At 50.1% G+C, this 27,984-nt stretch overlaps 1 protein-coding gene across 1 annotated transcript; it reads right to left on the bottom strand.

Annotated features, from left to right (window-relative positions):
* On the bottom strand, positions 1–27,763 carry LRRC74A (leucine rich repeat containing 74A). Its single transcript, XM_047797545.1, has 13 exons — positions 27,727–27,763; positions 26,100–26,228; positions 23,869–24,041; positions 21,181–21,288; positions 19,306–19,402; positions 16,448–16,497; positions 15,752–15,833; positions 12,667–12,752; positions 11,770–11,964; positions 8,798–8,893; positions 4,482–4,628; positions 1,137–1,244; positions 1–153 (listed from the first exon to the last, which is right to left on the bottom strand). The coding sequence occupies exons 1-13, from the start codon at positions 27,761–27,763 to the stop codon at positions 1–3; spliced, it is 1,461 nt and encodes a 486-aa protein (XP_047653501.1).
* Between the last annotated feature and the right edge of the window lie 221 nt (positions 27,764–27,984).

Genomic DNA, 27,984 nt, shown 5'->3' with positions numbered 1-27,984 from the left:
CTAAGGCGCCTTGGAGAGAACTGCGGGCTGGCCCAGGGCAGAAGGCAGCCCACGCGGGGCCCGGGCTGACCTGAAGTCCACCATGCCCGTCTTCTCATCCAGCCTCTTCATCAGCTCCCTGACTTGGTACCGATTTATAGGGACCTTGTTCTGCTGAAGAGGTGGATAGAACATTCGAAGTCAATGGAGCTCTCTGCATCTCCCTGCTCTAGATACCCCCCCAACACACACACACACACACACACACCACACATGCACACACACCACACCCCAACACACATACACACACATACCACATGCACACACACACACACACACCACACATGCACACACCCCCAACACACACATGCACACACACACCCCACAAACACACACCACACATACACACTCCACATAACGCCTCTCTCTCGGGACCACAGCTGGCAACTGAGGGCTCAGAGGACACTGAACCCGCAGCATGCAGGGCAGCAAGCCCCCGCCCGTGGGTCATCGCCAAGACCCCAGGGCATCTCCCCTCTCCAGGGAGCAGCAGGGGTGAAGGAGACGGGGTCCAGGATGAGGGGGCAGCATATCCTTATCGCCCTGCTACCAAGTCCCCTTCACCACAGGCCTGGCACTGAGGGTCCTATGCCCCCTGTCTGGGCCCCCTTGGGTCCTATTCTTGCAGGGCCCAGTCCCTCCTAGGGCTGCCCTGGTGCCCGGCCTCTTCAGGTCTGCATTTCAGGGGTCCCTCTGCACCATACTGGGGGGATTTCAGGCGAGGGGATGGGGTAAAAGTGACCTGTTGGGGCTTTGGGATGCGGCCTACTCTCCCACTCCCTTTTAAAACCTGCCCAGTGGCCACACGCAGTGGGGAGAAAGACCTAGAAGATGAAGAATGTGTCCTCAGGTGGTGGCATCTCGGGTCACCAGAGGCACCCAGCCGTGCAATACAGAGAAGGACTTCGGTTGGCGACTGAAGGAGGTCTTGGGGTCCCTCTGGGTCCAGATAAAGGAGGTGGACACCCACAGCCAATCCGGGGAGCTCTACAAAGGGCTCGAGCTGTGTCTCTGTCTCTGTCTCAAGCACACACACACCCCCCACCCACACATGCACACACACGCACAGTGCTTCTGGCCACCAGGAATCCACGCACCTGTATCATAGCTTTCCGGAACTCGCCCACAGGCATCCTCATCTCTCCACTAGGGTTCAAGCTCCTGAAGAAGTCCAGGACTGAGATTTTCTGTTGCTCCGCGTAGCTCTTAGAGAAGCAGAAGATGCCAGGAGCAAACATGTGACCTTGTAGCATCCGTACCAACCCCTACCCCACCCCTCTTTCCACTCGTATTGTGTGTTCACCCCACCCACACTGGGCAGGCTCTCCTGTGCTCCTAAGGCGGAAGGATTGGGGCGGAGGGTTAGGCTAATGCAGCATGGAGGGGGATGGCAGTGATTGTATCCACCTGTATTCTTTTTTTTTGCTATTTCTTGGGCCGCTCCCACGGCATATGGAGGTTCCCAGGCTAGGGGTCAAATCGGAGCTGTAGCCACCAGCCTACGTCAGAGCCACAGCAACGTGGGATCCGAGCCGAGGCTGCAACCTACACCACAGCTCACGGCAACGCCGGATCCTTAACCCACTGAGCGAGGGCAGGGACCAAACCCACAACCTCATGGTTCCTAGTTGGATTCATTAACCACTGTGCCACGACAGGAACTCCCACCTGTATTCTTTAATTTTCAAGTTGCCGCTGCTAAGACTAGCGACGATGGTACCCTGGGATGTTGTTAGCTCAGAGACCAGAAGACTACATCACAGCCTTGTCATGTGATGGGCAGGACAGGTTCCTGGAATTCCTAGAATTCTCATCACTTTACGCAAATACTTGCATGGAGCTATACTGTGCTAGAGTATTTTAAAAATAATATTTCATTGTTTTCATTTCAAAGATCTTACCTACTCACATTTAAAGTAATTTTAGATTAGTAGAAACAAAGAAAATGAAAAGTAAGCCATAAATCCAATCCAATCCCACCAGCCAGAGGTAACATCTTGATGTGTATTTTTTTTCTTCTTCGTCTTTTTAGGGTCAAGCCCACGGCATATGGAAGTTCCCAGGCTAGGGGTCAAATCAGAGCTATAGTTGCCGGCCTACAGCACAGCCACAGCAGTGCAGGATCAGAGACCTACACCACAACTCATGGCATCGCCAGATCTTTAACCCGCTGAGCGAGGTCAGGGATCAAACCCACATCCTCATGGAGGCTAGTTGGGGTCATTACCACTGAGCCATGCAGGAGCTCCCTTGATGTGTATTTTTTCATCTACCTATCTATCTATCTATATGTCTATGCATCTATCACCTTTGTACTGTATACACTGTTTTTATGACGTGCACTGTATTATTATAATGTGAACTCCTTTTCAATGTCATTAAAATATTCTTTCAGGTCCTTTTTTTAGTATCTTTTTGCTTCTCTTCCCCTCTGACTCTCCAAAGGCCACAGGCAAGCCCAGCTGTATCGACAGATATTTCTGCAGACGCCATGCTCACGGAGGACTTCCTCAGGGATCAGTCTCCGGTTTCGCTGCTCCCCACCCCTCTCTCTCGGGGGTGCATGGCCTACCCCACCCCTTTCCCCTGGGCTGATCCCAAACCTCCATTTCCACTTCTGCATCCCCAGCAGCCGCTCACAAGTCCATGCTGATCTCCAGTGACACCTCAATCCAACACGTCCAAATCGAACCTCAGTCAGCTGAATTCTGCACAGTTACTGAGCACTGTGGCAGATACCAGGGGCGGCCCTCAACACCCTCTCTGTTCCTTCTTAGCATGCCTCTACAACGCAGAGGCTGGAAAACTAAAAATCAGCATTCCTCAAGTTCCCTTGAAGTTACAGGTCAGAATGGAGTGGGTTTCACTGAGCACTGGAATGAGACACAATATGACCCATCTGATTTGGGGAGAGCAGGCTGCTGGCAGCTGAGGGGGTGGCTTCCTGATTCAGTAGGCCATTCCTGCTTGGGCAGCTTCCTGACCGAGGCAGAAGCAACAGCCGTCTTGGCCACCCAGTTGGGGTGTTTGAGGAGTCATTTCTGAAATCTAAACCTAGAGCTATTTTATCAGCCCTCCTAGTGTCTCTGTGTTCTATCTTTGGTAATCTATCCCTTTTCACTTAACCTAGCTAGAGTGGATTCTGTGGTCTGCAACGAAGAACTTTGACTGGCATAAGGGCCCCTTACTTTGGTAGGTGCTTTTGATCGGAACCAAGGTAGCCCCTGCCTTGGTGGAGTCCAGAGTCCTGCAGTGAAAGGGCGAAGCACAGGGCTGCGGAGCACCTGGCCGGGGCAGCTACTCTGGACTAGGGCACCTGAGAAGGGCTGTCCAGGGACATGGCCCTGGAGACCTAGAGCGTGAGTGGGAATGGGCGAGACACAGAGGGCAGGGGGAGGGGTGCTCCAGGCATAGGGACCTGGAGTTAGTCTTAAGAGAGGACTGATGCAGAAAGGAAGTGGCAAAATCTGCTGGGGCTGAAATGTGGAGCAGAAGGGGGAGAATGGGCGGGTGGAGCCAGAGCGGAAGCGGCCAGGAGGCAGCCGCTTCTCCCTGCAGGGCTTCCCCACCGCCGGCAATGTTACCATCATTCTTTCAGTCCATTTGGGCTTAAATATATGGGGTTATCTTTGGCTCTGTCCTCTTCCCACAGACCTCCCTCCTCCCAACACACACACACACACACACAACCACCCGTCAGGTCCCAGTGGCACACACCCTGCAGAACCCACGTTTTCAAGGCACCATCCCAGCTCCTGCTGCCCCTGGTGGCAAACAGTCAGCACCTAGCAGCAGACCTGTCATCTGCACATCAGGGTGAGTTCTGTAACATCCCTGCCAGCGCTGACATTGTCCGAGCTTTTGTATCCACTGCTACGTCTGACTCCTGTGACTGCCAGACGCAATCTAAGACTCCAGCCAGGGGCAGGGGACCCCTACGTATAAAAGACTTGAGTTTTTCTTTTTAGCTGAAGCTGCCAAATAGCTGTCCTGCCTGCAGGTTTGGGACGTCTTGGCATCCTTACCAGCCAGTGGAAAGAGCCCACATTAATTTGTGTGCTTAATGCCAGACCTTGTTTTAAGCCCGTCACATAGAGCATAGAATTTAATCTTCAGGGAAGCCCTGTTGGGTGGTTGCTATTTATTATGCCCATTTTACAGGTGAAGAGACTGAGGCCCAGAGCACTTCAGGAACTTGTGTTTGGTTGCCATGGAGGAGCCAGGGTGGCAGAAACTGTCCCATTCCAAGGCCCTCCCACTTCAGCCAGTTCTTAGCCCTTGCCTTCCTCTGGGAGCAGGAAGCCCTGCTCAGGGATCTGATATTCCACGTCCGAGACCTTCCTGCACAGACGCTCTGGGGAAGGAGACACTCTGGGAAGCTGAGCCAAAGGTCAGCTCTCTCCAGGGGTCCCTGGGGGCTCTTAGAGGGCAGTGGGGCTCACCTGGATCAGTTTCATGGGGTTTGTCCACGTGAAGAGGGTTTTCTTGATAGAGAGGCCTTGCACCGCCTTGTACAGCACGTCCAGTTGAGGGTGGATGGCGCACACACTGTCCAATGTTCTCACAAACTGCTCGGACACCAGCACATTCTGAAGCGGGGAGAGAGGGAACCATCTGGGGGAGGTCACTGCCATGGTGCCACCTCCCAGACCAGCGAGCAACCCCCCTCCCCCGCCCCAAGCGAAGTTAAGGTGTCGTCTTTTCTAGTTTGTTCTGCAGTGCTGCTCGGAGACTAGGACAGCCTTGGGGTGTGACGTGTAAGTTTCCCGCGTGATGATCAGATGTCCGAGTTGGCTGCTGGGGCCTTTCACATACTGTCAACTCAGCTCTGCTCTCCAAAGGCGAGCACTAGTGTCTGTGTGTGGCAGCTAGGACACAGCTATGGGATTGACAGATGAGACACAGCTGTGGGGTGGCAAGTCGGGTCCCCCCAAAAGGCCCTGAAAAGCCCATTTCTACATCAGTGCTGGTCTTCAGAACAGATGCCCTGGCAGAGGCCCCCTCCCACCAACCATTCCATCAAGGCTCAAAACACACTGTGAACCCGCTGTTGTGGAAGTGCCCCCCGAGCCAGGTTGGAGCTGCAGGAGAACATGTGTTCTGAGAAATAGTATTTGATGGAGTTCCTGCTGTGGGTCAGCAAAAATGAATCTGACTAGTATCCATAAGGATGCATGTTTGATCCCTGGCTTCAATCAGTGGGTTAAGGATCCTGCGTTGCTGTGGCTGTGGTGTAGGCTGGCAGCTGCAGCTCCAATTCATCCCTAGCCTGGGAACCTCCATATGTCATGGGTGTGGCCTCCAAAATACCAAAAAAAAAAAAAGCATTTGATCAAACTTGATTTCCCCGGTATGACTGACCTGCTTCATTCCTCAGATGTGTTTCTGAGTAGTTTGCCTTTTCAAGAATTAAATCCAGGCTTCAGGGCTGAAGACTTACACCCTACCCTTTGTAGATATTCTAAAGAAAGTTCTAGAAGCATCTACCATGAAGCGATTCTAAGACCGCTGAGAGTTATGGCAGCAGAGTGGACAAAAGGGAAGGAAAAGGCCGAATCAGATCTATTGGTTCTGGTCGGTTTGTTGAACGGCGGTGTGATCCCGGCTCATGGGTTTATTTGCAGTCTTAGGGCCGAAAGAGCACCATGTCTGACAGCCCCTCAGACACCCCAAGGCAAGGCCAGGCTTCATACCTTCCAGCCTGCCCTCTGGGGGCGGGGGCGGGGGGGGGGGACCCAATGCTAATAAGACCTGGGGCCGAGGCTCAGGGCGGGGCGGGGGGCAGGGGGGCTGAGGCAGCCTCCTGGGGTGCAGGTCAGAACTGTGAGAGGAGGGTGGAGAGGACCCAGAACACAAGAAGGAGCCCGGGGCAGGGCGACTGCAGCGAGGGAACACAGTGAGAACAAAAGCAGGCTTGTTTTTATCATGGTTGATAACCTGTGGCAAATCTAAACCCCAATTTTACTTTCGCTTCAGGTCCAAGAAGCTTGGGTTTCAAAAAGCTTGGGTTTCAAATGCAAAAATATCATCCCTGATAGAATCGTAAGGCATTCAAATCTTAGCCAAACAGCATGTTAGGGTGGCATTAAACAAATGGAAAAGGACTTTAACACTGTACCTGTACAGAACTCTAGAGGAGAAGGCAGGAGCCCTGGGTTTACTCCTTGCTGTGTTTCTCACTTGCTGTGTGGTCCTGGGCAAGTGACCTAACCTCTCTGTTTCAGTTTCCTTACATGTAAAATGGGGAAAATGAGGGAAAGCACTTGTTATGGATTGAATTGTGCCCCTCCCCCCCCAAAGATGTTGAAGTCCTAACCCTCAGGACCTGGGAATGTGGCCTTATTGGTAAAGAGGGTCTTCGCAGATGTTCAAGTTAAAACGAGGTCATGAGGGTGGGCCCTAGTCCAATCTGACCGGTGTCCTTGTAAAAAGGGAACACCGGGACGCACAGACAGACACACAGCAGAACGCCGCCTGAGGCTGCAGGCAGAGATTAGGGTGATGTTTCTACAGCCAAGGAGCAGCAAAGATTGCCAGCCAACTACCAGAAGCCAGGAGAGGAGCAAGGACCAGAGTCTTCCTCACAGCCCTCTGCAGGAACCAAGCCCACCAACACCTTGATCTTGGACTTCCAGCTTCCGGAACTGAGACCACACCGTTCTATCATTTAAGCCACCTGGTTTTGTGTCCTTTGCTACGGCGGCCCAAGTCACAAGGGCACTCTACCCACCTCCCAGAGAAGGAGCAGAGGAGCCGGTGTCGGTAAAATGGCTTTGGGGTTTAAAAAAAAAAAGAGTGTAGGATGGTAGATGAGGATGGGATGTGGTTAGCACCGGCTCCCACCTCTAGGGTGATTCGGGCAAGAGTAGCCCACAGAGCAAAGTCACCTCCTCAGGCTTCCCCTCTCCATCAGATTAGTTTACCCTCAGATACAACTCTGAGTCACGTAGGCTGAGTCATAAAATGGAAACACAGGTTTGTACATGTTAGAATACTCAGACTTAACCCTGACACCTATGGTCAATTAATCTTTGACAAGGAAGGCAAGAACATAAAATGGGAAAAAGACAGTCTATTCAGCAAGCATTGCTGGGAAACCTGGACAGCTGCATGCAAAGCAATGAAACTAGAACACACCCTCACACCACGCACAAAAATAAACTCAAAATGGCTGAAAGACTTAAATATATGACAGGACACCATCAAACTCCTAGAAGAAAACATAGGCAAAACACTCTCTGACATCAACATCATGAATATTTTCTCAGGTCCGTCTCCCAAAGCAATAGAAATTAGAGCAAAAATAAACCCATGGGACCTCATCAAACTGAAAAGCTTTTGCACAGCAAAGGAAACCAAAAAGAAAACAAAAAGACAACTTACAGAATGGGAGAAAATAGTTTCAAATGATGCAACTGACAAGGGCTTAATTTCTAGAATGTATAAACAACTTATACAACCCAACAGCAAAAAAGCCAATCAATCAATGGAAAAATGGGCAAAAGACCTGAATAGACTGTTCTCCAAGGAAGATATACAGATGGCCAGCAAACACATGAAAAAATGCTCAACATCTCTGATTATAAGAGAAATGCAAATCAAAACTACCATGAGATACCACCTCACACCAGTCAGAATGGCCATCATTAATAAATCCACAAATAACAAGTGCTGGAGGGGCTGTTGAGAAAAGGGAACCCTCCTGCACTGTTGGTGGGAATGTAAACTGGTACAGCCACTATGGAGAACAGTTTGGAGATACCTTAGAAATCTATTCATAGAACTTCCATATGACCCCACGATCCCACTCTTGGGCATATATCCGGACAAAATTCTACTTAAAAGAGACACATGCACCCGCATGTTCATTGCAGCACTATTCACAATAGCCAGGACATGGAAACAACCCAAATGTCCATCGACAGATGATTGGATTCGGAAGATGTGGTATATATACACAATGGAATACTACTCAGCCATAAAAAAGAATGACATAATGCCATTTGCAGCAACATGGATGGAACTAGAGAATCTCATCCTGAGTGAAATGAGCCAGAAAGACAAAGACAAATACCATATGATATCACTTATAACTGGAATCTAATATCCAGCACAAGTGAACATCTCCTCAGAAAAGAAAATCATGGACTTAGAGAAAAGACTTGCGGCTGCCTGATGGGAGGGGGAGGGAGTGGGAGGGATCGGGAGCTTGGGCTTATCAGACACAACTTAGAATAGATTTACAAGGAGATGCAGCTGAGTAGCATTGAGAACTTTGTCTAGATACTCATGTAGCAACAGAACAAAGGGTGGGGAAAAAAATGTAATTGTAATGTATACATGTAAGGATAACTTGATCCCCTTGCTGTACAGTGGGGGAAAAAAAAAAAAAAAGAATACTCAGACTTGTGAAAATCCTCGGATTCTGGAAGCATTCTATGCCCCAGAGCCATCGACAAAGCTGACAGTTGACAAGTCTGTTCTGGGGTCCCCTGCCTTTGTTTCTGGTGTTCCTCCTCTCTGCCCCCAGGCCCACTCTTGGGGGTGCAGGCCCTGGGGTCCCAGGTAAATAATTTCACACCAAGAGGTTATCGACTGAGTGGCTATTGCTCTGAAAGGACCCCTGGAGGGGGCAGAGTTGTACTCCAAAGGGGGTGGCCTTTTCATGGAGCATGCGTGTGAGGGTCCTGAGGGCCAGCTCTGTGGGACCTGACAGTGGCCATGGAAACTGGCCTGGTCCCCGGGGGGAGCAACTTACAGAAATGTCGATATCTTCCATCTTGGATTTGGGGTTCCTCTTGATGGACAGGATAAGTAAAAGAGCCCCATCCATACTTATAGGGTTCAGGAAAAGCTGTGGGAGAAAGGGAGAGACAGAAGGAGGCAGAGATGGGGACCGGAGGGGCTGGCTCAGAGCACAGTTTCCATTTCTTCCCATCAAATCACAATCCCTGTCAGTCTCTTTGTCCAGTCATCCATCCACCTGTCCATCTCACTGCATCCATCCATCCATCCATCCATCCATCCAGTAAACATCTAGTGGGGGCCTCCCATCTGCCAGGCCCTGGGTGAAGTGCTGAGGGAGGCACAGACAGACATGACAAGATCTCTGCCCTCAGCTTACACTCTAGAGGGGGACACAGGCAAACGAGCAAATAACATCAGAAATGCGATCATGGCAATGACAGAGGGACCCACTGGTGTGGCAGAAGCAAGGAAAGGGGCATCTGGTATGGTGGAGGAACACTGAAGCCAAGCCTTACAGGACTAATGGGGATTAGTCGGGGAGGAAGAAGGTAGGGCAGGACCAGAGGAGGGAATAAGATGCATCAAAGAAGACAAGGGAAGGCAAGTGGAAAGGGGCTGAGGTATTTGGGCAACGCCAAACATGTGGGAGGGAGCAGAGGGAGAGAGTGAGACCACAGAGCTGGAATGGGCTGGATCGCATAGGACCTTGTGGGCCTAACTAAGTGCTCAGGCCGTTATCCCAGCAGTGCCGGGAGCCACTGACTGCGGGGTAGAGGTTAACAGCAGGGAGCTCGGAGCCCAGGGGCTCTGCTTACCAACCTTCTGGCCTCATGATTCCCTGCCCGCTGCCTACGTATTGTCTAAAGCTGCTCTGAGGATTCAGCTTCAAGCAAAGCATTCAAATGAGTGCACAGTACAGAGTAAGCCCCCCAGGAATGTTAGATATTGTTGTCAAAAGCTTTTGGTTGGTTTCCTGATGAGGCTGAAACTTTTTTATTTTTTTTTTGCCATTTTCTTGGGCCACTCTCACGGCATATGGAGGTTCCCAGGCTAGGGGTCGAATCGGAGCTGTAGCCACTGGCCTACGCCAGAGCCACAGCAACGCAGGATCCGAGCCGCATCTGCGACCTGCACCACAGCTCACGGCAACGCCACTGAGCAAGGGCAGGGACTGAACCCGCAACCTCATGGTTCCTAGTCGGATTCGTTAACCACTGCGCCACGACGGGAACTCCTTAAAATAATTTTAAATATTAAAATATTAAAAATAAAATATTTTGTCATTGTAGAAAAAAAATGTTAATGTTGCCTATATCCCACTAATCAGAGAAAAAGCCCTGTCGCCATTTTGCCCAGGCAGTGTTTTCAGTCTTTTTGCACTGCAGGGTCTATGAACTTTGCTTGGCTTCATTGGTCACCCAGGCTGACTCTCTTGCAGGCTGAGTCAGTCCTTCTTCTCTGAGTTACAGTTTGTGCCCCTGCAGCCAGGCTGGACTCTCAGCTCCTCCAGTCACTAGATGGCCACCTGCTCTGGTCTGCTGTCACCACCATCACCCAGCTGGTGGGACCCTGACTCCCTCTTGTCACCTCAGCAGATCTAACGTGGCTGTTCTCTTGGATGGTGGCTCATCTCCACTGATTCCTAACTCCGATTCTTCTGTCACCAGCACTCCCACATCTGTGGTCCCTCTGAGTCACCTCCACAACTTGTTTGAGTCAGAGTTGCAGTCGAAACCAGGAGCTGACTTCCCTCTGCCTCTTGCTGGCTGCATGGCCTGACAAGCCACACAACCTCAGTTTTCTCATCTGACGAGTGGGACTAAGGGAGCCGGCTCTGTACGCTTGGGCCGTGAATAAGGAGGCAAATCACTTGATAAAGAACTCGCTAATAGAAGGGGAAAGGGGAGGCTGCTAAGAGACGTGCTCATCTTTCACTTGTTCTCCAACTTCCCACAGGTTTCTTTGTCATAAATTAGCATCTTTAAGCAAGGTAATTTACAATGAAATATGAATTCATTTATTCACTTAATATTCATCGGGCATCTACTACATGCCCAGGACTGCTAGGTATAAGGGGTATAAAAATGGACAAAACCAAACACGCCTTGTCCTCATGAAGCTTTCGCCCTAGCAGGTGACAGACAGTCAAATAGTCACTCAAATGAGAGCATAAGGAGAAACTCCAGTGCAGGGGTCAGCAGGTCCCTGGAGAATTGCTGCTCCAGCTGTGCTCTGAGACAGAGCAGCCACTGAGGCAGGGGACCAGGGGACGGAGCAGCACAGGCAGGCTCTGCGGGGGGGGGGGGGGGGGGGTGCGGGCGGCAGGCAGGGGGCGGGCGGGGGGCGGGGCGGGGAGGGAATGAAAGACCCTGGAGCATGAGGGAGAGAGGGGGAGGCGGGGTAAACAGGCTGGAGAAGCACGCGTGGTGAGAGGACTGGACCTGAGCAACAGAGGCTATGGGGGTCTAAGCTGGAGGAAGTGGGGGTGGGGGTGGAGGTCAGAGTTACACTCAGAGTTACACTCAGAACGCACACTCTGGCCGTAGTGGGGAGAAACTCTGGAGCAGACCCGGACCAGAGGAAGGAAGACCAGGTAGGAGATGATGTGCCAGGTGAGAGCGGAGGGTGATGCTGGGTTATAGCACAGAGACAGCCACGGGTGTACGCACTTGTAAAGCACAAGGTAGATTTTCTCCCCAGCAACATCCAGCGCCATTGTCCTGCTGCCCCCACCCCAACACACACAGACATGCACGTGCATGCACACACGTGGGCGCACAGACACATAGATGGATGCAGGGACTCACACCTGGATGCACACATGCATGGATGTAGCAGAGACACACAGATGCACAGACACACACAGATTTACACGCATGGATGCCCACATATGGATACACACACACACACACACACACACCCACACCCCCACATGGGTGCTTATACAAGACGTTCCATTCCCAGCTCAGGCAAAGACTTTACCTTCAGAACTTTGAGGCTTTCATTCACCTCCAGGCCTTTGCTGAGTTTGGTGATCCCTTCGTTACTGATGTCGTTGCAGCTGACATCTAGGTAGGCCAGGGAGCTGTTGAGTCTGAGGACCTCCCCTAGGGCCGCAGCCCCCTCATTCCCAAAGCTGTTCATGGAGAGATCCAGTTTCTTCAGGGCTACGTTAACCTGCAGGGACAGGGCAGAACAGCACCAGCACCAAGTTTGCATGTAGCTCATCTGGCCAACAGGCCCGATTTTTGGCCCCTACTGGTGGCCAGGCTTAGTGGTCCATGGGAAAGAGATCTGCCAGGTCTTTCCAGAGCCCTCCCAGCTGGGCTCAGAGTCTCAAGTACTCCCTTTTGTTTGTTTGTTTTGTGGTGGTTTTTTTTTAGGGCCACACCTATGGCATGTGGAAGTTCCTGGGCAAGGGGTCGCGTCTGAGCTATAGCTGCTGGCCTACACCACAGGCACAGCAACACCAGATCCTTAACCCACTGAGTGAGGCCAGGCATTAAATCGGCATCCTCATGGATACTAGTCAGGTTCATTACCACTGAGCCACAACAGGAACTTCTCAAGTAGTCTTGAGATTCATTCCCTTTGGGTTCAGGTCATTCCCTATCTTCTGGCTAAAGGGCCTTGTTGAAGTTCCCCAAAGATGCCAACTAGGCCCCAGCAGGTGAAATTGACCCAGGAGGGATTTATCCCAAAGAATAACATGTGTCCAGGAGCTGTGGGAGGTAGACCGACAGTGAGACGAGCAGGTGATGAGAGCTCAGCATGCTCTCATCAACAGTGACCACAAGGGAGAGGTTCAAGACAGCAGACAGGCAGAGGTCCTGGCTGTCCGCCACCTGGACTCAACACTGCTCTCCTGGAACATCTTACCCGAAGACCATTGCACAAGGCCACTGCTCCATGGATGTAGAAGTGGTTCCAGCTCAGATCCAGTGACTGGAGCCCACTGTTGAGAGCTGGGGAAGGAGGGAATCATCTCAGCATCCCCGATGTTCCAGAGGACCCACTCTCAGAGTTGGCAGATAGTCATGGCATTGAGGATAAGGATGGTTCAATCCCCATGCAAAGCAAAACACTGAGGTAATCACTTGTCAATTATTCACTTAAGTATAAAATTATAAGATGATTCCCAGTGTTGGTAACAATATAGAAAAATACTCACCTATTGCAGGTGGCCAGTAAATGGTATCATCCATTTGGCAAATACTATTTGGTCACAGACATTTTCCTATTAAAATGCATCTACTCTATCTCACAGCAATACCACCCCTGAGACACTTCCCATGGTGATAATACAGGATATGGACAGAGCACACACGTGTGCATGTTCACCATAGCATCACTCATAAATTAAGGTCTGTGACTCACAGGGGAAAGGGCAAAGCATATCATAAATGTCCATCTGGTGGAAAGTTACACAACCATTAAAATCGACGGAGACAGCATAGAAAACAGGGTCATATTTACGTAAGCAGACTTTGATGGGCATGGCTTGTTGTATCACATGATGTCTTTTTCAGGGACACCTACCGAAGCAGTGGCAGCCCCAGAATTTCCATCCAGGAGAGCTTTAGCAACACAACCAGATGGACATGGGGAGGCATCCGGCTTGTCTAGAAGCTGGATTTGTACAGAAAGTGCCCATTTTTAAAACTTAAAGATGCTTTTGTTACATGCCATATAGGGTTGGGAAAACATCCTACTTAACACATATCATCACTGTCACTTTTTTTATGGCTGCACCTATGGCATATGGAAGTTCCCAGGCCAGGGATTGAATCTGAGCCACAGCTGCAGCAACACCAGATCCTTAACCACTGTGCTGCAGTGGGAGCTCCATTTCTATTTTATTTTTTTTTTGGACAGAGCACTCTGTACTGACCATGGCTTTCTCTTTTTTGTGTCAACCACCCAGACAGACTTTCAGAAAAGTGTATAACACCTGTTATATTGAGAACAAGTTTTTCTCCTGCCTTCGTTCTCTCTCCCTTCCTGTCTCACCCATTTTCTTCCTACCCTTCTTTCTTCTTCTCTGCAAGTCCCTCACTTAAGTTATACCTTGCACCCCTGCTCTAAACTCACATAGCAAACCACCTATCTGACACCTCTGTGTAGATGTCGAACAGGCACGGAAAGCAGGACATGAGCAAAACGGAAACCTTGACTTCTGCCCCTGCCCCTCCATACTCTTACTTCCCGAGGTTTCCCCTCTAAGTAAATGGCACACCTTCCAACCGGTAACTGAAACAAAAGAATCACGGGCCTATCTGTCCTGTCTTGCCTGGACCACCAACTGCCTCCTGACAGGCCTCGCTCTTCCAACCCCACCCTCCTCAGTTGCAGGCTTCACACAGCAGGTCTAAATCTGCAAGTTGCACTGGGTCATCGCCCCCCCCCCCGCCCCGGAAACATCTATCAGTGAGGAGTTCCCATTGTGGCTCAGTGGTAATGAACCCAACTAGTAACCTTGAGGATGTGGGTTCGATTCCTGGCCTTGCTTACTGGGTTAAGGATCCAGTGTTTCCATGAGCTGTGAGGTAGGTCGCAGATGCAGCTCAGATCTGGCGTTGCTGTGGCTGTGGTGTAGGCCGGCAGATGCAGCTCTGATTTGACCCCTAGCCTGGGAACGTCTAGATGCCACAGGAGTGGCCCTAAAAAGACCAAAAAAAAAAAAGAAAAAAAAAGAAAAAAAAATCCTTCAGTGGATGAAACCCAGGCTCCACACGTGTCATGGTTCACAGCCCAGCGTAAGCGGCTGCAGGCCACCCCAACGACATCTTCTCCTTCTCCTCTCCTCCCCCGTCCTCTCTGCTCCAGCCACGCTGTCCTCCCAGTTTCTCAAACACGCCACGCTCCATTCTTTCTGCCTAGAACTCTGCGTGTCCAGTACCTGGCACGGCTGGTTCTTCTTTGATATTCAGGTTTCAACGAAGAGCCACCTTCGAAGTGGGGCTACCTCTCGGCACGTCTCTAGGTTAGTTCCCCATCTTCACTGCTTTCCTACTCCTTTCCCCAGGGACAGGCCTTTAGGGTGTTTCTTTCTTTTTTCTTTTATTTGCAGTGACCCTCCTCAGACATCTCTCTCTGCGCATGTGTGAGAGCATCTCTGAGACGTGCATGGAGTCAAACGGCATCGCAGAACACGTGCACGTCCCAGGTGCTCTCCAGGGTGCCTCTGCCCAGCAGCTGGTGACTGTCCTCACAGTTCCCGTGTGTTCACTGCCCTTGCTATTCTCTGACGGGGACGTATCCCAGCTCTGGTGGATGACAAGGGAGATCGTGTTTTATTTATTTATTTTGGCTGCACCCTGAGCATACGGAAGTTCCTGGGCCAGGGATCAAAACCATGCCAGAGCAGGGACAACGCTAAGATCCTTAACCCACTGAGCCACCAGGGAACTCTGTTTTTGTTGTTTTATTTTGCATGTTTCTAATTACTAAGGGCTTTGGGTACTTGGTTTCCTTCTGTCACAGTCCATCTGCCTTGGCCGGTGTGGTATTAGGAGTACCGATCACTGCCTAATGTAGCCAGGGGATCCTTCGGCAGTATTCTTTTATATTATACAAATACAGCAAGCGACTATCTACCTACTCCCTATTTGTGCTTGTCTTCCATCATTGCCCCATAATGTCTTTTAGCACTTGCAAGTTGTAAACATATCATCAAATGTTATGAATCGTTTTTGTTGCTGTTTCGGCCCCCTGTGAGTGTTTCATAATCCTGAGCCTCCTTGAAGTCAGCAAGTTATTTCTCTATATATTTTTCTAATCAATTGAAAGTCTCACTCTCCACATTCAAGTGTTTGCTTTGGTTAAAATGCATTTTGAATGTGTCTTACATGACTTTGGACAATCAGAACATTCAATAACGATAGAAAAGGGGATGCAGCTTTGACAGCAACCGTCCCCCACACCCCTCTCCTTTGCTGGTCCCATCCCTCCTTGAGGGACTCACCCAGCATCTGTCCCAGGTACTCTCCTGCCTTATCAGACAACTGGTTGTGACTGAGATCCAGGGTCCTAATTCTGTAGTTGACCTAAAGAGAGAAAGAGTGGAGAGAGGTAATTTTGTCTTCTATGTGATTTCTATGTGTCTTCTATGTGACTGCCAATACCATACTTAGCGTCATAGGGGAACCCCCATATATCCCAAATTGAGGAGCCTACTGTTCTTAGACTCGGGACAATTCTTTGAGCATCTTCTGTTGAATTACGGAGAAGCTAGCACCATCCCAACCATCCTACCACTTGCTTTGCCTTTTTTTCTCTCTCTTTTTAGGGCTGCACCTGTAGCATATGGAAGTTCCCAGGCTAGGAGACAAATTGGAGCTGTAGCTTCTGGCCTACACCACAGCCAGAGCAACATCAGATCTGAGCCACATCTTTGAACTACACTGCAGCGCTGGATCCTTAACCCACTGAGAAAGGCCAGGGATTGAACCTGCATCCTCATGGATGCTCTTCAGGTTCACTACCTCTGAGCCACAGTGGGAACGCCCCATTTGCTGTGGCTTTTGATAGGACTGGCTGAGTCCAAACCCTCACCAGCTCCCTAAAGCAGGCAAAGGGCTTCCCTTCCCTATGCTCGGAGCCACCCATCTCCCAGCGACTTCTCTCACAAGGCTGGCTGCCCCCACTCCTTGCTTCTTACCGATAGGGCTTGGCAGAACAGCTCTGCAGATTCTTCCTTGAAGTTATTTCCTGTAGTGAAGGGGGGAGTTAGCCACGCTTTCCAGACTAAGGCTCCCTAACCCTCCATATCCTAACCCTGGGAGTCCCTTGCCTTTGGAACAGTCAGACATAGAAAAGGTGGCAAGCGCATAGAGCAAATGTTTGGGCACCGAAGAACACGGGTGGGGGGGGTGGGGGAGGAGGCAATTCATTACCATCTCTTTACCATCATTCCCTGCTCTCTCTGCTGAGATTGTCCAGGGAGGACCAGGAGTTGGTACACCACGGCATGTGCGTCCATGGACAGCATCGACCCCTAGCCTAGTGCCTAAAGTCTGCAACATTATAAAAATGCTAATCCAACTCTACGCAGCAGGGGTGGGACTAGAGGGATGAATGAGGCACTTGCTGTGCACGGAAAATCTGAGAGCGCCCTGCTGCAAAGCTCCGTAATCAAGGCGAGTAATACCTTCATAAAATATTTTGAAATCAAAATCAGTGCAAAAGCCTCTAGGAGGAACCAATGCTAAATAAAGGCAGGGTCTGACGCTGTACTTATCTGGCCAGGCCTCGCTCTCCTCATCCTAATCTGACCCTGTGGGATCTTGCTTTAAAGTGTTGCTATTTTTTTCAACATGATTTGTTTTTGCATTCATTTTGGCTTTAAAAAATTGCATTATGATATTATTTACTTGGTTACTAAAATTTTTTTGTTGCCCCTAAGTGTTGTGGGTGAGGTGAGTGCCTCCCATCTCTTACCCTCGCCGGGGCCCTGCTAAGCAATCTAAATCGCTGGTGATTTCTGGGGAAGCAGAGAGGGACAGAGAGTTTGGGGTTGGTAGATGCAAACAATTACATTTAGAATGGATAAGCAGGAGTTCCTGTCGTGACTCAGTGGTTAACTAATCCAACTAGGAACCATGAGATTGCAGGTTCGATCCCTGGCCTCACTCAGTGGGTTAAGGATCTGGTGTTGCTGTGAGCTGTGGTGTAGGTTGAAGATGTGGCTCGGATCCCGCGTTGCTGTGTCTCTGGCTTCGGCCGGCGGCTACAGCTCCAATTAGACCCCTAGCCTGGGGACCTCCATATGCCGCAGGTACAGCCCTAGAAAAACACACACAAAAAAAGAATGGATAAGCAGTGAGGTCCTACTGTGCAGCACAGGGAACTCTGTCCAATCTCTTGGGTTAGAACATGATGGAAGATAGCATTAAAAAAAGAATGTATATACATGTATGACTGGGTCACTTTGCTGTACAGCAGAAGTTGAAGGCACATTGTAAATCAACTATACTTTAATAATTTTTTTTTAAAGATATGATCTATGTAAAAAAAATTGGTGATTTCTGGGGAATAAATGACACAGACTCTTATCCTCAAATTTCTCCTTTGAAACATTAATAAACTCTGTGTCTCTAGTACCTAAATAGTTCTTGGCACATAACAGGTGTTCAGTAAATCCTTACTGAATGAATGAATGACCCCACTGAAACACAAATACTTCTTTGGCTGTTTCTGCTACCAGTGCAATAGAATGAGATAATAATCTAGCCAATGTATGAAATTAGGTAATCCATTATTCAAATTGTTGTGTTTACATCTGTTTTTACCAATAGAGTATTAGTTGTAAGAGAATCATCTGGGAAGCTTAATAAAATATAGATTCTTAGAACTTTCCCCCTAAATATTCTGATTCAGCAGGCTTGGGACAGGGATGGGAAATTTGTTTATTTACAAAGAGTTTCTATATTAATGTTATTTTAAAGGTCTTAGCCAGTACAACCAGAAAGCTCTCTAGGAGTTGTAAACACTGGGAAGAAAAGAGAAAAACCTCCACTGTTTGCAGATATGATCACCTACCTAAATAATTCAAGAACATTAACAAAATATTAGAACTAGTAAGATAACTTAATATAGTGATTGGTAGTAGTATCGATGTACAAAAATTAATAGCTCTGAAACACACCAGAAAGAAAAAACTAGGAAGAGAAACAGGTCAGAAAGTGGGTTTTTTCCCCCCTCTTCCTTCCTCCCTCCCTCCTTCCCTCCTTTCTTTCTTTCTCTTTCTTTCTTTTTTCTTTTTCTTTTCGCCTTTTCTAGGTCTGCTTCCCGTGGCATATGGAGGTTCCCAGGCTAGGGGTTGAATCAGAGCTGTAGCCGCCGGCCTACACCACAGCCACAGCAACGTGGGATCTGAGCCACGTCTTCGGCCTACACCACAGCTCACGGCAACACCGGATCCTTAACCCATTGAGCAAGGCCAGGGATCGAACCTGTAACCTCACGGTTCCTGGTCAGATTCATTAACCACTGCGCCACGACGGGAACCCCTCTTCCTTTCTCTTTCTCGCTTTCTTTCTTTTTTTGGCTGCACCTGTCAAAGGCGCATGTTCCCGGGCCAGAGATCTGACCATTACTATAGCAGCAACCCAGGCCACTACAGTGACAATGCCGGATCCTTAACCACTACACCACAAGGGAACTCCTAGAGAGTGATGGTTTGTTAGGTCAGAGAAATCCCCCTAAGGAGATGACCTGTGAGTAGAGATGGGGATGAAGCTGGAGCCATGCAGGTCTCCAGGGTGGAGCCTTTCAAGCAGAGGTGGGACTGTTGGAAAATGAATCAGAAGTTGCTCACCCAGGACAGCTGGGAAGCCAGTGTGGCTGTGGGGAAGGAGCGAGGACGGCTGGAAGAATCCAGCAGAGTGTAGACACAGTGTTCTGGTCTCTGATAGCAGCAGGACCTGGCTTGGTTCCATTAGACCCTGGACCTCTCTGCCCCCACCCTTCTCTCTGCCTCCTTCCCACTGTCCTCTCCCTCCTCCTCCGTGAGCTCACCTGAAAGCTGAAGACTAAAGAGTGAAGAGGTGTTATTCTGGAGGAACTCGGAGAGGATTCTGGCCCCCTCCAGACCAAGATTATTGTTGGAAATATTCTAAAAGGCAAGAGAACACTCATGTATGTAAAAATCTCACCAAAGGGCCCTCATTAACAAATGATTGGGGTGGGGGGTGCTTACATGAGGTCCATGGGCACCAAGGGAGCAGGGGTGGGGTGGGGAGAGCGGGCTGGGGTGAAAGGATGGGAAGGGTTAGGGTAGTGCCCAGGGGAGGAGGAGGAGGTGGAGAGGAGCCCGGGCATTTCTGATGCTTCCCCCTGAGCACCAGGCTGGTCTCAGTTTTCTCTGAAGTTGACCTCAATGCCCCAATTTAGCCCTGGTATTTTAGATGAGCACACTGGGTTTTTGTTTCATTTTGTTCGGAAAGCCAAGACAGCTTTTTTTGGAGGGCTTGGCATGAAATGACTGAAAAATAAGTTTAGGAGTTCCCATTGTAGCGCAGCAGAAACGAATCCAACTGGTATCCTTGAGGATGTGGATTTGATCCCTGGCCTTGCTCAGTGCATCGGGGATCCGGGATCTGGTGTTGCCACTAGCTGTGGTGTAGGTCTCAGATACAGCTCGGATCCGAGTTGCTGTGGCTGTGGTGTAGGCTGGCGCTACAGCTCCGATTCAACCTCTAGCCTGGGAACTTCCTTATGTTGGGTTCGGCCCTAAAAAAGCAAAAAGAAAGAAAGAAAGAAAGAAAGAAAGAAAGAAAGAAAGAAAGAAAGAAAGAAAGAAAGAAAGAAAGAAAGAAAGAAAGAAAGAAAGAAAGGAAGGAAGGAAGGAAGGAAGGAAGGAAAGCAAGCAAGCAAGCAAAAACAAAAAAAGAAAAAAAAATAAGTTTAGACTAAGCAATCATTGCAATTCCCTTCACTGTGCTTGAAAGCAGTAGGGGGCTAAACGGACATAGACCTTTCCGGCTAGTCAGAGGGACTTTATATAAACCAGCCATGATTATCTTAGTTGTCTTTTCCCTTTCCTTTTTTCAGTGTTTAAAATTGTGGTACAATGGACACAGCGCAGCATCAGCCCCCTGACCGTCTGAGGTGTGCGGCTCCGAGACGTGAAGGACTTCACATGGTAGGTAGCACAACCATCGCCATCGTCGCTGTCGAGGCACGTTGTAGTTTATGAAATTATTTCACGTTTGTATTCTCTTTAAGAAAGTTCACTTTGAGGCAACTCTAAAGAAATAATTTTGGGAGTTCCCGTCGTGGCTCAGCGGAAATGAACCTGACTAGCATCCATGAAGACGAAGGGTCGATCCTGCCTCGCTCAGTGGGTTAAGGATTTGGTGTTGCCGTGAGCTGTGGTGTGGGTCACAGATGTGGCTCGGATCTGGCGTTGCTGTGGCATAGGCCAGAGGCTGCAGCTCTGGTTCAACCCCTAGCCTGGTTTTAGCCCTTAAAAGCCAAGAAAGAAAGAAAGAGAGAGCGAGAGAGAGAGAAGGAAGGAAGGAAGGAAGGAAGGAAGGAAGGAAGGAAGGAAGGAAGGAAGGAAGGAAGGAAGGAAGGAAGGAAGAAATAAGTTTGTTCATTTGAGGGCTTATGAGGTCCAGACAGAGATAGTTTCTCAGGGTTTTCTATGGGGAACACTGGGTCCCTGGCCAGCCTCTCTGGTGTGGCTCTCCTCTGAGAAGAGAGCTAGTCAGAGGGACTTTATATAAACCAGCCATGATTATCTGACTTCCAGAGGAGAGAAGCCCCCAGCCTGATTGCAGCAGAAAGCCTGGAGGTTGGCTTGGGCTTGGGCAGGGGCCTCTGCTTGTCCCGAATGGGTTCTGAGACCCTCAGCATGGGGGTAGGAACTGGCAGAGCAGGGCACAGTACCATCTCCTGGAGGTAGTAGTTCTCCTGTAGCATCTCCACCAGGCTCAAGACACCCTCCTCCATGATACAGTTGTCTGCCAGCTCCAGGGTGAGAACAGTCGTGTTGGACTTCAGCCGCCACAAGGGGAGGGGGAGAGACAGGGGTGGTTGGTGACTTGATCAGGTCCCTGCCCTTGCCCAGAACCCATCGCCTCTCTTGAACACCCCGGCTGCATCAGAGGATATGGAGATGCAAGCTAGCAATGCGAGAGGAGTGGCTGGGAACAGGAGCAAAGTACAGGGGACAAGCCATCCCAGTGAGTTTTGCTAGGATGATGTGCTTACTCTGGGCACCTCCCTCCCCCCTAAAAGGTTTCCAAGAGGGATTTAGAAGAGGGCCATGAAAACAAAGCAGTGAGGCGTTCCCATTGGGCCCAGAGGGTGACAAAGCAAACTAGTATCCATGAGGGTGCAGGTTCAATCCCTGGCCCCTCCCAGTGGGTTAAGGATCCAGTGTTGCCACAAGCTGCAGCATAGGTTGCAGATGTGGCTTGGATCCCGCGTTGCTGTGGCTGTGGTATAGTCCAGCAGCTGCAGCTCCAATTGACCCCTAGCCTGGAAACTTCCACATGCTGCCGGTGTGGCCCTAAAAACAAAAACAAAAACAAAAACAAAAAAAAGCCTTAGAAGGGATGAGACACAAGGATGAGCTGAATAGATTTTTTTTAACTATTTAGCTTCAAGGAGAAAGGCCTGTGACTTATTCCAAAATTAAGAAGCATGTGATACGTTTAATAAGGGTATTTGAGGATAAAGGATTTAGCATGCCTGCTTTCCTTCAGAGGTCTTTCTTCTGGATCCAGCTTAAGGATTATTGGCACCCTCTGATAGTCAGGGTGTTGCCTCAAGGCTGTTTAGATGAAGCTGAATTTAAATCTTAAATAAATATCTACATCCAAGCTAGTCTGCATTCCCACAAAGAGCAAGACAAGTAGAAATGACTGGCATTGCAGCAGGAGGGACTGGGCTTAGCTGTAACCAGAACTTCTCCACCTGGTTCCTGTGCAGAAAGGCACAGAGAACAGACATGTCTTTGGATGTGAGTCTTATAAAAGCACACAAAACAGTGAGAGAAGTAGCAAGTGATAGGAACTCTTGCTCCAGGCAAAGGGAAAGTGTGATGTGCCTGCAACTGCGATGCAGAATCGTCCTCCAGGGCCATCGTGAAGTATCTTCTGGCCTTGGCTCTGGGTTAAGGGAGGGCAGGGTTGGTGGCAAAATGCAGTCATGTTCAAAGGCAAGTGAGATTGCTCAGCAACAACCACCCCTCTCGGCCCCGAGTCTAGGTGTCATTTAGCAGGAACACAGGCTGAAGGACTACTTCTGAGTCGTCCCGGGGACCAGCTCAGCGTGTGATGCAGCGGGCAGCCTGATCACCAAGTCCATCCCCATTCATTTCACACGGGCGAGTATCTGTCACCCTCTGTGCTCACTGCTGAGAAAACAGGGATGAACAGAGACCATTCCTTCTCTCCAGGGGCCCACAGCCTACCAAGTCCAAAGGCATGGAGCTGGCAGAGGAGGGACAGACCCAAACAGATATGACAATCCCTCCTCTTGGGGGGCTCTTCATCCAAGCCAGGGAAGCACAACATGTAAGAAGTTAAACAGTACCAAAGATAAGTAAAAGTTCAGTCCACCAGAATGTCACAATGATTAATTGTCAAGTTGGAGATACAGAGAATCAGAGAAGAAAATATCCTCCTACACAGAAACTGCTGTTCCTGAGAGACAAGTGGCCCACGTCCTGAGTGGATCTCATTAGTATTCATTTTTTCCACGAAGCTCATAAGGCAACGGTGCATTCCTAACACTTCATTAATCAGTCTTTCAACGCTCCATAAATTTCAAGATGGCTTTGTTCTTCCTCTGCTCCCCCCCGCCACCGCCCCCCCCCCGACCTCACCACCCAGAGCGGCACCGTTTCCTGTCATGTAACTTCTTGATGGGCATGTGCTAAGTGCAAATGTGGTTATAGTTCCAAAATTGAGTGCTTTTTAAAAAATCAAACTTTTTTTTTTTACTGTCCAAAGTGAACAAACACTGTAGTGCTGACACACACTTGTTAACGTTTCTATTTTCCTGGGATGGGAGTCGGTTTTGTGTATAATCCGTTACCATTACAGAAAGCTATGCTGAATTCAAGGTCAAGTCCTCGTTCACTCATGCCAAGTCGAGAGAGCACATTATTCCTTTGGGAACCCATGATCCATTCCACAGTGTGATCTTGAAGAATTACAGATAGTATGGCCAAAGGCAGACATCAAATGGAATGGCTCAGTGGTGAACTCACTTACAGTAAAGGTGAACTTTGAAACTGAGACCTGGCTGACATTTTGTATTGTGTTCTTTCATTAGCATTTGAGCCAAACCCAGACTAGTCACTTTTTCCAGGGCCAGTTGGCTGGTGCCTCTGCTTCCTGAACAGGGAAGAGTTTAGACTGTGAAGGCCTGGGTCTCCAGCAGCCTCCTTGCCAAGAGCTAATGGGGCAGCCATGCCCGTTGGGGAAATCAAGCAGAGCCTAGGGCAAGGTGGGCAGAGAGGATGAGTTCAGGGTCCCACCGCAGTTCGGTTCTGACTCTTGGGCCCACCACGCTGTCAAGCCCCCACCTCTGCCAGGCTTCATGTGTCCCCACTGGCATGCTCACCACCAGGGCTATAGCAATAGCTTTGGCACCGTGGGGGCCCAGCCCATGGTGGTTGAGGTTCACGTAGGGCTCCTCCATGTTCCGGATAAAGTAGGAGACAGGCACAACGCCCACCAGTCTGCAGGCTTCCAGGTACAGCTCCTTCTGTCCAGTGGTGAACAATTTCTCAGTATCTGTGGAAGCAGAGGCGAGCGAATGAGGCGAAGTTTCTCTTCCACCTTTGCTGTATCTCCCTCCTCACCCAGACCGCATTCAATTCTGATGGTGTCCCCTCTGCCTGAGGATCTGTCCCCCGGGGTGTGTGCTCCAGCTCCCACTGAAGTCAGCACGTGGTGGGAGACCTGAACTCCAAAAAGCCCTGTGGACGCCTCCCTTTGGGTAAGAGAGAAGACCCCTGGTTTTAGGACCCAAGCAACAATGTGCCCCACCCCCACCTTCCTGGGTTGGCTGCATCCAGGGACCAGTCACACAGATGTCTGGTCACATCCTTGCCAGCCTCAGGCCAGCTTTGAAGGCCAATCAGACAAAAAGCCGGGGGTTTGTGAAGGCTAAGGGAGAAGTTTTAGTTTCACTACCACTTTAAAATGTGAGCTACAAACAAAGTTTTATTAAAGATTTAGAGACAAATCAACTAGAAAAAGCCCAAGTCGGACAGAGTAGGCTTCTGAAGGCAGCAAACCAGTGAAAGATGGTGAGACCCCCAATTCTGTTCAGGAACAAACTTGCATGCAAGTGGGTTTGCTTCATTCAAAGACCTGCTGGTCATCTTTCCTCACAAAAAGGGCTGTCGTCCCTACTTTACCACTGACTGAGCTGGCCCCAAATCACACAGCGGATCAGCGCTTAAATCAGCAGACAGAATGGCGGCTGCACTTTTCCATTCCAACATCTGGGGGGCTTTTTTTTTTTCCCCTCAGGCTTTAGATGAGCCTGCCTCTCATGTGGTGGGCAGTGGGCCTTCCTGGGTTCTGATGCCCCGAGGCCGTGTCCTCATTAAGCAAGCTCTGGAGACGCAGGCCTTCCCATGGCCAGCTGGGGTCTAAGCCTTCTCTGTTTTTCCTTCAGACCCCAGGGCCTTTGGCCAACCCACCCCAACCGTTTCTAAGGCAGACAATGAGAGCTTTGTTGGTGAAAGGACCTCTTCTTTGCAAGGAAGTTGCTTTTGCAGGCCGGGCTACAAACGGGCCTTCTCTTCCAGGTAGCTGCAGATCAGGGCTGCTCAGCTCTGCATGCTGGACATTTGAACTGGATGATTCTCTGTTGGGAGGGGCTGTCCCTCGCAGTGTAAGATCTTTAGCAGGCTTCCTGACCTCTAACTGTGAGATGCCGGTAGCATCCCCCCACACCAGTGTGCCCAACGTCCCTGGGGTGCAAAATGGCCTGTCGCCTAGAACAGCAACGCGTGGTGGGCGACCAGCTTCTCCCTTCACTCCCTCTTCTGAAACCTCACCACCGGTTTGCTGTTCTCGCCCGGGCTCATGTCTCAGGCCATCCCCGGAAGCCCTCCTGCCCCATTCCCAGCATCTCAGCACCAGCCACAGGGGCACCAGAGGCTGGAGGGGCTGAGCCCTCAGTCACCATCCAGCCCAGAATAGCTGGCACCAAATTCAGTCTTTAGGGGTTTCTGTCCCCACCCCACCCCCCGCCACACACACACACACACACACACACACACACACACACACACACACACACACACACTTGGATTTCTTAGGGAAAATGTGGCGCTCTGAAGCAGGGGGAACAAAAACTCTCATGTGAGCAGAGGAAGGTCTCCAGGAGGCAAGGTGGGCCGCAAATACTCCAGGACCCCTGGAGGATGGAATACGGAAGGCAGATGGACAAGGTGGGGAGAACGTGGGATCAGCAATCTCCTGGTGGCCTTGGGCAACTCACCCAATCTTTCTAAAGCAGGTAATAAGGCCTAACTCCTGGGACTATTGCAAAGGTGACAAGATGCCCAATGTGGAAACCCTCGGAAAATCAGAAATGCCTGGTCCAGCTTCCAACAAGCGGATGTGACCCTTCTAATCACAAGGCCGGTCATAAGCATGGGACAGCCTGGAGGAGGACATGGCACCAAATCGAGCACAGGTGCTTCTGCCACAGTCCCTCTCGGCACTTCCACCAGGCAGAGCCAGGGCCCCCTGGGGAAACCTGTTTCTCCAGCTTTTGAGGAAGGAGTGAGCCAGCCCCCCGCTCCCCACCAACCCTCTAAGGCCCACACTCACCTTCAATCTCGAGGTCTGTTTCTGAGCTCTCCTGGCCCGGCTTCTCTTTTTCGACAACCGTGGGGGCTTCAGCCTCACAGTAGAGTGTTTCGTCACTGCTCTGCGATGCTGACACAGTGTCACCCTCATCTGGAAGAAAAGTTCATCCCTTGATTCTGGAAATTAAACCCACTGACCTTTCGTGTGGAGCCCACCACTGGTCTCCCCGTGCCTCTGTTCTGCTCGTTTGTGACCAGGGTCCTGGCTGCAGCCTTTGTCCCCCAGCCCCACGTGGCTCAAGGCGCCAAGGGACAATAAACCGTGTTCAGCCCTGCCGGTGGTGGGGGGTAGGGCTCCACCCCACAAGCCCTCCTTTCGACACAGAGCGGCCTCCTCTTGTGCTAAAGCCCCCTCGTGTTCCCTGGAGACTCACTCCTGTGTTGGGCCTGCTCTGGACGCTGGCTACTTGCTCTCTAGTTTCCTTCTTTTCGGCTTTGGGTGGGGTTCAGGGTCTGCTTTACTCTTTCAGGGAAAAGACATACGCCGCTGCCTAGGCTTCCTCATTGGCAGGCACAGACGGTGCTGCGGAGGGCAAGGGGCAGGGAGGTAACTTGTTCAAATATAAAACAAAACAGAACAGGAGCAGTCCTGGGGAGCAAGAGGGATAACTTGCTTCCTAAGAGGTTGGCCTAGCTTCTCTTCCTTCCAATCCAAATTCATGACCATGCAGAAGGAAGGGCTTGCAAATCTCCCTGTGGTTGAAACTAATTGCTGTGATTAAATACATGTGTCCTGGGCTTCCCTCACACCAGTCCGCTACACTGGCTAGATGGGATTTTTTTTCTGCCATTGCGCCACTGATCTGAAACCAGCCCTGGGCTTCTGAAAGCCACACCAAAGGTCTAGGGCTAGTCCTCTTATGCTGGCAGGAAGCAACGGTTTGGAAAGCCAGGCTGCCCCACCAGGTAGCCTGTCAAAACTCAGCCGACCTCCTCCTTGGGTGGGCGAAGCATTCCTGGTAGGGATCCCATTTTGACCACCCAGGTTCTAAGATTGAAGTTTGTATCCTTCTCAGCCCTTGTCCGTAGACCCAAGCTCCAACATTTATTTCCCAGCCTGTAAGACAAGTTCTGTGTGATAAGGGGTGGAAGTAGCAGTGGTCTGAAAGACGACATATGGCCGCTTAACCATCAAACATAGCCATCAAAAAGTGCCGATATCTGATTTTCCTCATTAGCTAAACAGTTTTAGAATTCCATCCAACCAGTGGAATGTTGGTAAATGTTTAACAGCTCTCCAGGAAAAAAAAAAAAGAAAGAATTCTGACTTGTAGTAGTAGCCAATTCAGGTGGTATAAATATTTCCAACACGGCTGATTTCCAACTCCTAACATGACATTGACCAGCTCGCAGAATGAAAATCAAAGTCAGCCAGAGTTGGGATGAGCCGATTCCAGCACAGCATTGCATCCATGCCCTATTTGGCAAGTCCTGAAGTGCAGTCAAAGTCACATAGCCTCCCAATTCTAGAAGGTCCCAGGAGAGGAGGGAAGGGGGCTTCAGGATCCCTAGGCATTACACTAGTCACTAGGCATTACACTGAGGCAGCCAGAAGGGCCTGAGTGGTGAGAAATAGGATGCCTTTTCACCTTTTGTCTCAGGCTCAAGAGGTTCATCATTGTCCATGGTGCCAGGGCCCTCTCGGGGGCTGCTGCCAGCTTCTTGCCACCTTTCTGCTGCTTCCCTAAGAGACCACCTGTCCATTCCACACTGTCTTAAACTTTGAATACCCTACCCTCACCTACACAGATCCCGGGGGCAGGGGACCTGTAGTTAACCTTTCATCCCAGCAAGCTCCAGGGAGAGTGGGCCTTGGAGGGACATGTGTGGATTTGACCCCAACTCTG

This window comes from Phacochoerus africanus, chromosome 9, assembly GCF_016906955.1.
Source record: "Phacochoerus africanus isolate WHEZ1 chromosome 9, ROS_Pafr_v1, whole genome shotgun sequence".
In the NCBI taxonomy this organism is placed as follows: Eukaryota; Metazoa; Chordata; class Mammalia; order Artiodactyla; family Suidae; genus Phacochoerus; species Phacochoerus africanus.
The sequence above is the reverse complement of the archived record's forward strand: the minus strand, read 5'-3'. Positions and strand labels throughout refer to the sequence as shown.

What these genes read in the sequence shown, in the direction of transcription:
- LRRC74A (XM_047797545.1), bottom strand. Translation starts at nt 27,763, where the DNA reads ATGGACAATGATGAACCTCTTGAGCCTGAGACAAAAG. An exon ending in ACTACTACCTCCAGGAGATG is followed by an intron (nt 19,403 to 21,180) that starts GTACTGTGCCCT and finishes CTTGCCTTTTAG; the next exon opens with AATATTTCCAACAATAATCT. An exon ending in AAAGCCTCAAAGTTCTGAAG is followed by an intron (nt 8,894 to 11,769) that starts GTAAAGTCTTTG and finishes TTTCTCCCACAG; the next exon opens with CTTTTCCTGAACCCTATAAG.